The sequence below is a fragment of the Oncorhynchus mykiss genome, chromosome 3 (genome assembly GCF_013265735.2).
Source record: "Oncorhynchus mykiss isolate Arlee chromosome 3, USDA_OmykA_1.1, whole genome shotgun sequence".
NCBI lineage: Eukaryota > Metazoa > Chordata > Actinopteri > Salmoniformes > Salmonidae > Oncorhynchus > Oncorhynchus mykiss.
In genome coordinates this window covers 54295702-54308540 of record NC_048567.1, presented here as the reverse complement: position 1 = coordinate 54308540, position 12839 = coordinate 54295702, and the positions used below count along the sequence as shown (strand labels likewise).

Sequence of the window (12839 nt, the reverse complement as noted above, 5' to 3'; positions counted from 1 at the left end):
GACTTTACCCCAGTCCTCAGCAGTCCAATCCCTGTACCTTTTACAGAATATCAGTCTGTCCCTGATGTTTTTCCTGGAGAGAAGTGGCTTCTTTGCTGCCCTTCTTGACACCAGCCCATCCTCCAAAAGTAATCGCCTCACTGTGCATGCAGATGCACTCACACCTGCCTGCTGCCATTCCTGAGCAAGCTCTGTACTAGTGGTGCCCCGATCCCGCAGCTGAATCAAGTTTAGGAGACGGTCCTGGCGCTTGCTGGACTTTCTTGGGCGCCCTGAAGCCTTCTTCACAACAATTGAACCGCTCTCCTTGATGATCCGATAAATGGTTGATTTAGGTACAATCTTACTGGCAGCAATATCCTTGCCTGTGAAGCTCTTTTTGTGCAAAGCAATGATGACAGCACGTGTTCCCTTGCAGGTAACCATGTTTGACAGAGGAAGAACAATGATTCCAAGCACCGCCCTCCTTTTGAAGCTTCCAGTCTGTTATTCGAACTCAATCAGCATGACAGAGTGATCTCCAGCCTTGTCCTCGTCAACACTCACACCTGTGTTAACGAGAGAATCACTGACATGATATCAGCTGGTCTTTTTGGGGCAGGGCTGAAATGCATCGGAAATGTTTTTGGGGGATTCAGTTCATTTGCATGGCAAAGAGGAACTTTGCAATTAATTGCAATTCATCTGATAACTCTTCATAACATTCTGGAGTATATGCAAATTGCCATCATACAAACTGAGGTAACAGACTGAGAAAATGAATATTTGTGTCATTCTCAAAACTTTTGGCCACGACTGTACTGTAGTGTTAATCCCCCTGCAGTCCCCACAACCTGACAATTTTCTCATGGCTTCTGGAAAGAAATGCTGTCAGCATGCTCATTCAGCCGATAGAAACTTTCAACTGGTTTTCCCCACAAGCAACTAGTCAGAGTCCGAGCCTTCTCAGGTCTCTCCTCCACCCGTTACGGGGTCTGAGCCGCCGAATCCTCCCACCATTAGCTCAGACAAAATTAAAACCCTAGTAATTGGCAACTTCATTACCCGCAATAGACTTAAAAATAATCTCGCAGCAATCATACATTGTTTACCAGGGGGCAGGGCTGCCGATGTAGGGACTAATCTGAATATTGCCAGAACTGGCAAGTGTAGAGTAGAGGGATATTGTTATCCATGTAGGAACCAACAATATTAGGATGAAACAGTCAAAGGTCACCAAGCGCAACAGTTTCAGCGTTTAACTTAGCTAGAAAGATGTTGGCATCAAGTAATTGTCTCTGGCCCTCTCCCAGTTAGCAGGATGATGAGCTCTATAGCAGACTCGTAAAACTCAAATCGCAATTTGAAAACCGTTTCCTGCCCCTCCCAAAATATATAATTTGTAGATAATTGGTCATTCCTGGACTCACCCACAAATGGGTGCAAGCCTGGCCTGCTGAAGAAGGATGGACTCCATTCTAGATGGAGGGGTGCTCTCATTTTATCTATCAACATAGACAAGCTCAAACTCTTCTAGCACCACAATGAGCTAGGATGCAGGCCGGGCAGCATGCTGTTAGCCTGCCTGCAAGCTTAGTGGAGTCTGCCCCTAGCACAGTCAGCTCAGTTTTCCCCATTGAGAACGGGTCTGTGCCTTGATCTAGGTCATGCAAAATTTAACATGGTGGTGTTCGCCTTAGCAATCTCACTGGAATAAAAAAAACTCCATTCCGGTCATTAATCAAAGAGATTGTGATAACGCCTCACATCTCAAAATGGGACTACTTAATGTTAGATCCCTCACTTCCAAGGCAGTCAGTCAAGGAACTAATCCCTGATCATAAACTTGACGTGATTGGTCTGACTGAAACGGGGCTTAAGCCCGATTAATTTACTGCGCTAAATGAGGCCTCTCCTCCTGGTTACACTAGTGACCAGATTTCCCCCGCGGATCCCACAAAGGAAAAGGTCAATTTACAAAAAGAAAAGACTGCACATTGGTATTTTGAGGCTCTAGTCATGAAATCTATGCTGCCTGCTCAATCACTTTTTATAGCTACTGTTTACAGGCCTCCTGGACCTATACAGCATTCCGCGCTGCACACACAAGCTTGTTAGCTATCTAGCTTCTCTGGTCCAAAGTTAAGCCAACTTTGAAGTTCCTCCATAAAAGCCACTTCTTTGTAGGTATAATTCTGTGGTCCTAATTCAGATAATGCATGTTATCCCAAGATGCCCAGCGCTCCAAGCCAAGCCTCATCCATCCTCTCGCTCTCTCTCTCTCTCCTTCTCCACACCCGCAAAATTTAGTTGCATCTCGTGCCCTACACTTGCCCTTCATCACACATGTAAACAACTCACTGAGCTATAGCTTGCCCGCTCTATAGCAAGCTGCTCTATCCACATTGCATTTTTTTATTTTACCTTTATTTAACTAGGCAAGTCAGTTAAGAACAAATTCTTATTTTCAATGACGGCCTGCATGATTGATGAAGTAATTTAATGTTGAGCTAAACAAAAAAATTCAGAGGATTAAAAAGGAACACAAAGGAGCGATGTAACAGTACCCTTTTTTCATAGTCATGGCCTCTAAACCTTCCAGCTGTCTACTGGAACCTATTCCAACTGAATGACCTACTTTCTGTGCTTGGCCCTCCTATGTTGAACATAAACGGCTACCTGTCCTTCGAATGTGTACCAAACTCCCTAAAGGTGCAGTAATAAAGCCTCTCCCGATAAAGCCAAAACTTGACCCGGAATTATTTTAAAACTAAAATCAGCCTATACTGAATCTCCCATTCATTTAGAAAAGAAAACTGAAAAAGCTGTAGCTCAGCCACTCACTGTCTTCCTTTATGTACGCAAAACGCTCCAGTTTGGTTTTAAACCCCCATTATAGTACTAAGACTGCACTCGTGAAGGTGGTAAATTACCTTCAAATGGCGTCAGACAAGACAAGGCTCTGCGTCTGTCCTTGTGCTCCTAGACCTTAGTGCAGATTTTGACAATGTCGACCACCACATTTTTTGGGAGAAATTGAAAACCCTAATTGGTCTACGCAGACAAGTTCTTGCCTGGTATAGACATTATCTGTCAGAAAGATAGTTTGTCTGTGGATGGTTTGTCATCTGACAAATCAATGGTCAATTTGTGTCCCCAATGTTCCGTTCAAGTACTATTGTTATCACTATATACACACACTCTGTAGCCAGTTAATTTGGTACAGCACCCCGTTCAGGAAAATGGTTCGCTCCTACAGACAGCGGGTCACGCCGTGGTTTGCTATATAAAGCAGGCAGCCAGGCATCAAGGCATTCAGATACTGTTCGATTGGACATTAGAATGGTCAAAACGAGTAACCTACGCTACGTTGTGTGTGGTATGATCATCGGTGCCAGGCACGCCGGTTCCAGAAATGCCGGCCTCCTGGGCTTTTCATGCTTGACAGTGTCTAGGGTTTACCAAGAATGGTACAACAAATTTTAAAAAATCCAGTCAGCGGCAGTCATGTGGGTGAAAACAGCTAGTTGACAAGAGGTTGAAGGAGAATTGCAAGAATTGTGCTGGTGGCGGTGTAATGGTGTGGGAATGTTTTCCCGGCACACACTAGGTCCCTTTATACCAATTGAGCAACATTTGAATACCACATCTTGTAGAATCCATCCCGAGGAATTCAGGGGGTCCGACCCAGTACTAGTTGGGTGTACCTAATAAACTGGCGACAGTGTATGCTACCTCTTGGTGTCATTCGGAAACACTCAACTTTCACTGCTATGTAGACGACACACATCTGTACATATTGATGAATGGTAAAGTCTGTGTTTTAGACAAAAGTGGATGGCTGACGAACAAATACAAAATATTTCAAGAGCACCATTTTTCCATCTTCGTAATACTGCAAAAATCTGAAACCTCCCATGTTTTTGTCTCTTCTCTGGCGACCCAGATGAGGCACTAAGTAAACCTCAGGTAGTGCTAAATACATCTGTTAGAATCTTGACAAATTTGATCATATTACTTCCAGTGCAAACCTACCTACCTTGGCTTACTGTTAAGGCTAGGGCTGATTAAGGTTTTACTGTTAACTTATAAATAATTTATCCTACCCACCTCTCCGATTTGGTCCTGCTGTATATACCTACACGTGTGGGTATATACCTACACGCTATGGTCACAAGACGCAGGCCTCCTTATTGTTCCTTTAACTTCTAAGCAAACAGCTGGAGGCAGGGATTTCTCCTATCGGGCACCATTTTATGGAATGGGCAAGGCTTTTGGTCTCAAAAGTCTTTATTGAAGACTCATCACTTCAGAAGGTCCTATGATTGAGTGTAGTCTGGCCCAGGGGAGCAAAGAAGAAAGGCAAGGCTCTGGCGTGACCACCCTTGCTGCATCTGCCTGGCCAGCTCCCCTGTCTCTATTGGGATTCTCTGCCTCTAACCCGATTATGGGGGCTGAGTCACTGGCTTGCTCGTGCTCTCCCATGCAGTCCCTCGGAGGGGTGTATCACGTCATGCCAGGCTTTTTTCGCTATACTCTACTTGAGTGGGTTGAGTCACTGACGTGACGGAAAGAAGGTACACAAAGGTGCTACAGCAAAGCTAAAACGAAAAAGGGGAAATCCGGTGCTCGACTGAGGGAATTGAAAATCCCCAAAAACATTCCTTACCCCAAGATACTTAAAACTGGTGACGAACTGGGAGAACAAAGAAAAATGAGCACTGTTCCTGCATACATTTGATAGATTTATTGACAGGACAAGTAAACAAATCGGCTTACGTTTCCGGCATTATTCGCCTTCAGAGCCTTGACGCGATCTTCCTGTCCGGTCTTGTGCTGCCTCTGGCTCGTGCGGCGATGGAGATCTTCGTGTCTCAGGGTAGTAAGTTAGTGGTCTGTTCATATCCCTTTGGTGGTGTGGGGGCTGTGCTTCGCAAAAGTGAGTGAGGTTATATACGGCCAAGAACTTGACTGGCCTATACAGAGCCCTGACCTCAACCCCATCGAACGCCTTTGGGATAAATTGGAACGCCGGCTGCGAGCCAGGCCTAATCGCCCAACATCAGTGCTCGACCTCACTAATGCTCGTGGCCGAATGGAAGCAAGTCCCCGCAGCAATGTTTCAACATCTAGTGGAAAGCGTAGAGGCTGATATAGCAGCAAAGGGGTTGACCAACTCCATATTAATGCCCATGATTTTGTAATGTTCTCCAGTGTTCTATGATTTTGTTGTTGTTGTTGAATGACTGTTAGGCCACTTCTGGTGACTTTAAAGGACATTCTACTCCAAAATGCATGAAAATGTAATAATGTTATCCTCCTTTGTAAATACTGACTATGACCAATAACAGGGGAGGTTAGCATGTCTTGGTGGTGTGATGTTTCACCTTTCAACTTTATAATTTATCAGTATTCACAATTAATTCAGGATCATACATTATCATGGTAGCATCCACATTGTGTTTAGAAACATTATATTCTTAATTGCAATAAAATTGCAATGACTGAAATTACAATGCATTATATACCATTCGTTGGACACAAACAAATCTGAAAAACAACCAAATGTAAATGCAACTAACACGTTTGTAGAGTCACAAGCTTGATGTAATCATTGGGTGCCAGGAATATGGGACCAATAATAAATGTTTGACTACTCTATTTTACATATCTTTTGGGATGTCAATAGTTTTTCAGAAAAAAAGTTTCACTCTTTCTCAGAGCAATTGTATTTGTATAAAATAATTTCCCTTTTATTGCACACAATATAGCTCAGAATTTGAATTACTTATGTCATAGTCTTTATTGCTCATCTTTATTAAGGGGGTCAATTTCAGACCCCACTGTATATACTGTAGCCCAGACAAGTAAATCTCAACAAGTGTACAAAACCCTTACACCTACCCTAAAAATGGGAATCTGGAGAGACAACGGCATTGTCATGGCACAAAAGGTTATCACTGGTAGACTGTAACAATGGAAAGCCTACCACGGACAGTACAACAGGGATGAATAAAAGAGGCATCATACCAGTAGGATTATCCTCTCCTTTCAATTAGTAACACCGTACAAGACTACACTGTGCTCCTTCTATTCTAACTCGCCATTCTGGATAAGGCGATGGAGGCTAGTTAGCCTAGAAAAGATGGAGGAGGAAGATAAGAGAAAACGTGAAACATAGACAGACGGGAGAGGAAGAGAGTGATGAGGATAAAGAGAGGGATGGAAGAGGAGGACGTAGAGAAGAGTGCAGGACTTACAGGTGTCTGAATCATCATGGCTCTCTGGTCTCTCATGGTTCTGACTATGTCTAATGGATAGACGGGCTGACTGCACTCCATCAGGCACAACGCTGTCTCCATGGTGATGAGAACTCCTGTTCGGCCAATCCCCGCGCTGCAGGATGACACAGCAGGGGGGTGGGGGGGCAGGAAGGGGCAGAGGAAGATGTTTCTACATAAACTCATGACATCATTTCTACCTTTTAAAACAATGGAAAATATTTTCCTTGCACATAGCAACACACATAACAATATGTTTATGGAATTAAAGCTGGATTAGAATACAGAAATATCCCTATCCCTGGGTGCTATACAGTACTGCATTCATTCCAGTGTGTTGTTAGGGCATGTCTTGGCTGAGTCCGATAACTTGGCTTGAGTAAAGGCCTGCGATGTGGATTTATGAAGGCGTGTAGGTGTTCTATGAGGAGCGTTCTGTGCTGCTGGGCTGTGTACTACAGCAGTGTGTAGGTGTAGTGTTTCCGCTTCAGTCATTAAACCCCATAGTAGAACAGTTTATCTATTTACCTAGTAGGCTTGTTGTGCGCGTTCCACGCGAGATGAATGCGCCTCATATTTCTGTCAAGTTACGATTGCCATAGGGAGGGAAACATGCATTCTGACAAGCAGTCAAAGCACACAATAATTCTTGCAATCGCGGGGAAGACAGAAGTTTTAAATTCAGAGTTTTTAGCAGAAGTACGTTACCTACCACTTTTTGAGTGACTTAAATTGTGATGAAGAAGACAAATGTTTTAGTTGAGCAAGAGAAGGGGCAACCAGGGAAAGTGTTGGGACAACATTTTTTTTTGCCATGAAGTGGTTTCTGTAAGAAGTACAGAATTACCAAGTTACCCAAGTTCTCACTCATTTTGGAGTAGAATGTGCTTTCAAAAAGTCACCAGAATTGAGCTTCTCAGTCCTACATGAAAATTGTCCAGGGGAGGGGGCCCTCTTCCAGAAACTTCAGCCACTGGTACACATTTTGCCAGAGGAAACACTATGTAGCAGTATAGTAGGACAAACAGATCCACAAAGAGGGAGAGGAGTAGCATAATTTGAGGGAGAGCGAGACTGGGGCTACAGTCAGATAGAGGCACACTGCAATGAACACAGTTGTTTAGTGAAAAAAATATTACATTTTTATCTTGATTTCATTGAGTGTTTCTTGCTGTATCAAATGATGTGTGTGTCTTAGATGTGTGTCATGCATTATGCTCCCTACCTGCAGTGGACCACCATGGGCTTATCTTTGCCGGTTCGTTTGCTCCGCACCAGGCTGACAAAGTCCAGGAAGTCTGATGAGTCGTCTGGGACGCCGTGATCCGGCCAGGCCACATACTGGATCTGGGTCAACTCCCGGACCTCTTCGCTCTGTCACCATGGCAACACACAGTAAAGTCAGTGCAACGTTACCATGACAACAGGGGGGGAAAATGTGTAGCCTCGTTACATGGCGTAAAACAAAATGTGTTTTCCCCTTTAACATCTATCAGTGAGACCATGGTAACACACACAGGCTACATGTTAATACTGGAAGCCTCATGGCTGTAGAGGCCAGTCACCATGGCAACATGATACATCCATCACATGAGACCGAAAAGAGAACAGCCCACACAAGTCACCATGGCAACTCAGTGCTGCCGCTCTCATCTTTTAAACGCTTAAAGCGATAGTCCCACTGTGTTTGTAATGCTTTTAATAATTTTAGTACCTGGAATATAGCCTACTGTATTGAGGAGGACTAGCTGTGAACAACCATTTCTGTATGTTTACTTTGACTTCCAAATAGCTAACATTACATTAGCACTGGTCATTGGGAAAAAACAATGACCTGTGAGCATACTGTTACCTCGAAGTGTGTGAGGGTCATGTCTCGGACCAGGAAAGCAGAGTTGCCCTCCTCAGTGAGACAGGCCACCTGGAAGTGGCCGTACGTAGCAGTGCTGTCAGTGTTGGGCCAGTACTGATGACACTTCACCTGTTGGTATAGAGCAACATAAGCCTTTAGCCTCAGCTTAGGAGCATCAGCCATGGGAGAAAAGAGGATAAATACATACATCTTTATCCAAAAATATAATCAAACATACAGAGAAACAGCTGTCTCTCAATCGCAAAGTCGTTTGTATGACACGTACCCGTCCCCTCTCCACCTGAGTGGTGAGCATGACCACCACGGAGGAGCCCTGCTCCCAGGTCATCTGCCAGAAGTCTGGGCAAGTGTTGGGCAACGGGCCCTGGCACGCAATGTACCGGTTGATTAGGCTCGATGCCGGGATCTCCATCTACAGTACAGAGAGGAGTAGAGAAGAATAAGACCTGTGTGTAGGGGTGTATGTTGGGTGAGTGTTCTGTGGTGTATGTTGTGTGTTAATAAATCCAAGAGTGTGTGGGTATGCAAGCATGTGTCCATTTTCAGTCTTTGGAGTGGAGACTACACCATCTTGGCCGATAGAAAGCCTATTATAGACCTGCTGAACAAAAACGCCATGGTTGGTGTGGGTGGACTGAGGCGAACAGCACTCACGTTGATGTAATTTGCATTAATGTAGTCATCTGTGCTTTTCAGAATGACCCGCGTTGCGTCGTCTATAAACAGAAGAGGAGAGGGGAGAGAGAAAGAAGGAGTGGAGTGTGAAATGGTGGGTTAACAGTCTTAACACAGATTAACTAAGAAAAGTAGAGTGAACTGTGTGTTTGATACTCACAAGGTGAGATGTCTCTGTAGCGGTTTTTGGAAATGTTCTGAGGTAATTTGGCACACAACATTGTCATTCCAGGCCTCTTCCGGTAAAGTTGCTGTGAGAAAAGAATATTTCTGATTTTTATCATGATCTCGGTAAGGTGGTGGGGCAAGGGGAAGTCCGACCAGTCCTGGCAAAAGTGGAGGCCATCAAATCTTCCAGAGCCAGCTCCTCACCAGGAACTGCACCGACTCTTGGGAATGGCAGGCTACTACCGGGCTTATTTTTATGTTGTTATAGACTTTGGTTTTCCTATTTCATATTTCGTGGTTGGACGTTAGAATGTGGGACGTACCTATTGGTGTCAACCCCTTTAGTCAGTATGTTACACCGGTGCTGGTTTGTCATCTTGTTAGTGGGAAAGTGTTTCACCTGTGCTGGCGCAGGTGATATTTAAGAGTGGCTGGCCCAGTGCACCAATTGTCTTGAGAGATGTGGAGGGTTAACACCTTTAGTTGTCTTTTAGGTCCCAATTGTTGTTGCTGGTCAACTTTCAGTGAACACCCCATGAGTGTCTTTCAGAACCTATCCTAAAACCCCACCTGTTTTGTTTTGGCTGTTAGTGACTCTTTGTTGTTTCCATTTTTTGTTTTCTTGCATGGGAACATAACAAAATTGATCATGTTGTGAGATGGAAGTTACTTTCTGTTGGTTGTGAGCGAACTTGTCCAACAAAAATGGTCTGAGAATGCTTGCTATGTCTTATAGGCCCACATCTTTGCATAAGCTGCTTCCACCTGCTGTGTGTGGAATCCATAAGATGCCGCTAATCTTTCAAATGAACATACATTGATACACTGTATGTGAAGTGCAATAGCAGATAAAGACCAAAACAAAAATGTGGATAAACCCACACATTTTCTCAGTGCATGCCGGTATATTTGGTCTGTGTGCGTGTGCGCATTTCTCTTGCCAACACATTTTATTTACATTATTATAGTGTAATAACACAACAGGCCAGAGAAACAGGAAGCTATTAAGTGTGCCTGATGAAAGAAAGGAAGATATCGGAATACAGAGAAGAAATTAAACTGGTGTTCCTCACCACATTAAACGAGCAGTCGACGCATCATTGAATTAGCATTTTGTTGTAAACTACTTCACTTGGTGATTATTCCTCACACAGTGATAGCATAAGTAATTTTCGTCTGTGCCATGAAATAAAGTAAAACATCAATAAAGTTGATATTGTAAAACTTGTGTAACAGTCATACGCTGAATTTCCCTCCAGAAAGTGGTAACCTCTTTTGTGCCCTCGAGGTCAAAACAATAGAGCAGAAACTAGGGGGTGCTATTGCTCTCATCACACATCCAGTCACCTCAGAAAGACAAAAGAGCAGTGAACACGACCAATATGAATCGAGGTGCAACCAAAAATCACAATAATATTAGGAAAAATTGATACGAGTATTGCTAACAAAAGCTTTTAATATGTAAGTGAGGGGAGGACTCACATCAAACTGGGTGAGTACTCCCCCGCTGATCAGACCCTCCTTCAGGGTGTTAATGGAATCCCTCCAGGCATCCTGGTCCAGCTGAGAGGGGTCCTGGGGAGACTTCTCTGGGATGTACTGAAAGTCTGGCTCAGTCTCCTGCTTCTCCTCCACCACGTCATAGATGGCTGGGGACATAGGGAAGCAACACGGTTAGTTTAGAACAGTGTCAAGAGAAGAACGGCATCCTATATTATTAATGTACAAGTCTATGGCTCGGCTCAGTTTTAATATTCACACCAGCAAACCACGTAATAAGCAATTCATGAGGTACGCATTTTTCTAATTGGAAATCTATAGTGTTGATATTGGAAGGTAGCCTAACTTTTGTTTGGGGTCACCTGTTCTTCGAACCTGTACTGGGATGATTTGGCCTGTTTTAACCCGAGCATTGTAATAATAAACCAAAGGAGATGACTTAGTAATGTAAGTGTAAATATTTAACAAAACAAATCCTCTCCTCACCATTGGGCCTGACCAATAGGATGAGCTCTCCTGAGTGGCTCTCACAACTGGCCTTGATGAACATGACCACCTGGTCGTGAGTGTGCTCTGAGATATCACGACCGTTGATCAAAACCACCTGGTCACCTTCGTTCAGACGAGGGACACACAGGTCAGCCTGTAGAGGGTTGGAGAAGAATGCAGTCAGAACACAGTTGGGTCAAGTGGTTAGACTACAATACTAGGCCTGCATTCATAGAGTAAGTGTCTCAGAGTAAGAGTACTGATCAAGGATCAGGTTTGCCCTGTCCATATCAACCTTCATTATGAACTAAAAGACAAAACTGATCCTGTATCAGCAGTCCTACTCTGTCTCTGTGACCCTTTGTGAATATGGGGCCCGTAGCAATAGCTTGTGGTAAATTACAACAAAGAGGACTAACTGTTGTTGGTTCACTTTGACTTCATCAACACCAGAGTAACATCCTGAAGCCTTGTTAACGGAGCTGTGAATGGACTGCTGCTAAGTGACGTCAAATCAGACCAGTTCATTTACTGAGCTACAGCACAAGTGTGAGTTTACTCCAAACAATGGAATGTTTCATATGCTGTGTGTGAGAGTCAGAATGAGAGTGAGTGGGGGAAGAGAGCGCGAGAGGGAGGAGAAAGAGAAATAGCAAGAGAGTGAGACGAGGGGTAGATATATAGAGAGCGAGAAATAGAGAAAGAAATGTGAGAAATTCAGTGTGAGTGAGAGGGCGGAAGTGATAGAACAAGTGAGAGGTTGTTTGATTATCTCAGAGAGTACAACATGAGTATGTGTACTGTAAATATATGGGGTGTTGCTAGTGATGGGTGGTTAACATACGGATGTCCCAGGGGCCACACGAGATACAATGACAGGCATCTTCTGATCAGCTCCACCCTAAAACCAAGGCAATGGAGAGAGGTAAATAATCTGCCTATTATCCGGAGTGATTTGCAGGAGCAATGTGGGTTCAGTGTATTGCTCAAGAGCACAAGTTTTTTTCACCTAGTCGGCTCAGGATTCGAACCAGAAACCTTAAGGTTACTGGCCAAACACTCTTAAACGCTAAAGCTACCTGCCGCCCTATATAGGATCAGTATTAGTAGGGCCAGGAGATTACCCTCTGAGAGCATGTTACGGCATATAATTATATAAGGGCATCTACTGTAGGCAGTGGTCTCACCTTGACATTGAAGCCAAATCGTCCACTGTCATCCGGCCTCATCTTGAGCAAAACCAGATTGTCGTGAGAGACAACACCGTTCAGCTGTAGAGGAAGAGACAGAGATTGGAAAGGCTATCACAGCCCAAAGAGCTTTTGAAGGGCCTAGAGTTCTTCAGAGGTCACGAAAACCTCCTGGCCATAGTTTTAAATCATTTCCGTACAACTGAATTAACCCATTGTGGAACATCATGAAAACCATGAAGCGTAAAAGTGGCAGACAGTCAGGGTGGTTCATAGGCTTACAGCCCAAAAGCCTGTTTTAGCATGGGTAGCACCATTGAGGACTATCACCATTTTGAAGTAGTCAAGTGGGTGGGAATTGCTATGGGTTAAGGATCACATAATGATGAGACATATCTACAGTTAACTGCTGAATAATAGAAAATAATGAAATATGCGAAGTATATTGAAAGCAGGGTCTACTCCACAGGTGTGGTTCCTGAGTTAATTAAGCAATTAATATTACATCATGCTTAGGGTCATGAAAAAAATGGTGGGCAGACCATTATTTTGTCTACCATGGCAACGCCCCCATAGGATGAAAATTCCCACATCAAGAGGGAACGAGTGGTAGTGCTGAGCGATTAGTGCTTTTGTAAGGTCGGCTTGGTTTCGGATCAAGTAGTTTTTTTTAATTATCACAGG

The 12839-nt window shown here is 43.9% G+C and overlaps 1 protein-coding gene across 7 annotated transcripts in view; it reads right to left on the bottom strand.

Moving 5' to 3' along the window:
• LOC110520208 (protein tyrosine phosphatase non-receptor type 4) overlaps positions 1–12839 on the bottom strand; it is a 108955-nt gene that overhangs the window by 9289 nt on the left and 86827 nt on the right. For all 7 annotated transcript variants that reach the window (XM_036974586.1, XM_036974591.1, XM_036974587.1 and 4 more), the window contains 10 exons: positions 12153–12236; positions 11810–11866; positions 10963–11119; positions 10459–10625; positions 8969–9059; positions 8788–8849; positions 8399–8545; positions 8113–8241; positions 7486–7634; positions 6240–6375 (listed from right to left, as the gene is read on the bottom strand). In XM_036974586.1, coding sequence (XP_036830481.1) covers positions 6240–6375; positions 7486–7634; positions 8113–8241; positions 8399–8545; positions 8788–8849; positions 8969–9059; positions 10459–10625; positions 10963–11119; positions 11810–11866; positions 12153–12236 — 1179 coding nt within the window. The remainder of the gene's footprint in view (positions 1–6239; positions 6376–7485; positions 7635–8112; positions 8242–8398; positions 8546–8787; positions 8850–8968; positions 9060–10458; positions 10626–10962; positions 11120–11809; positions 11867–12152; positions 12237–12839) is intronic.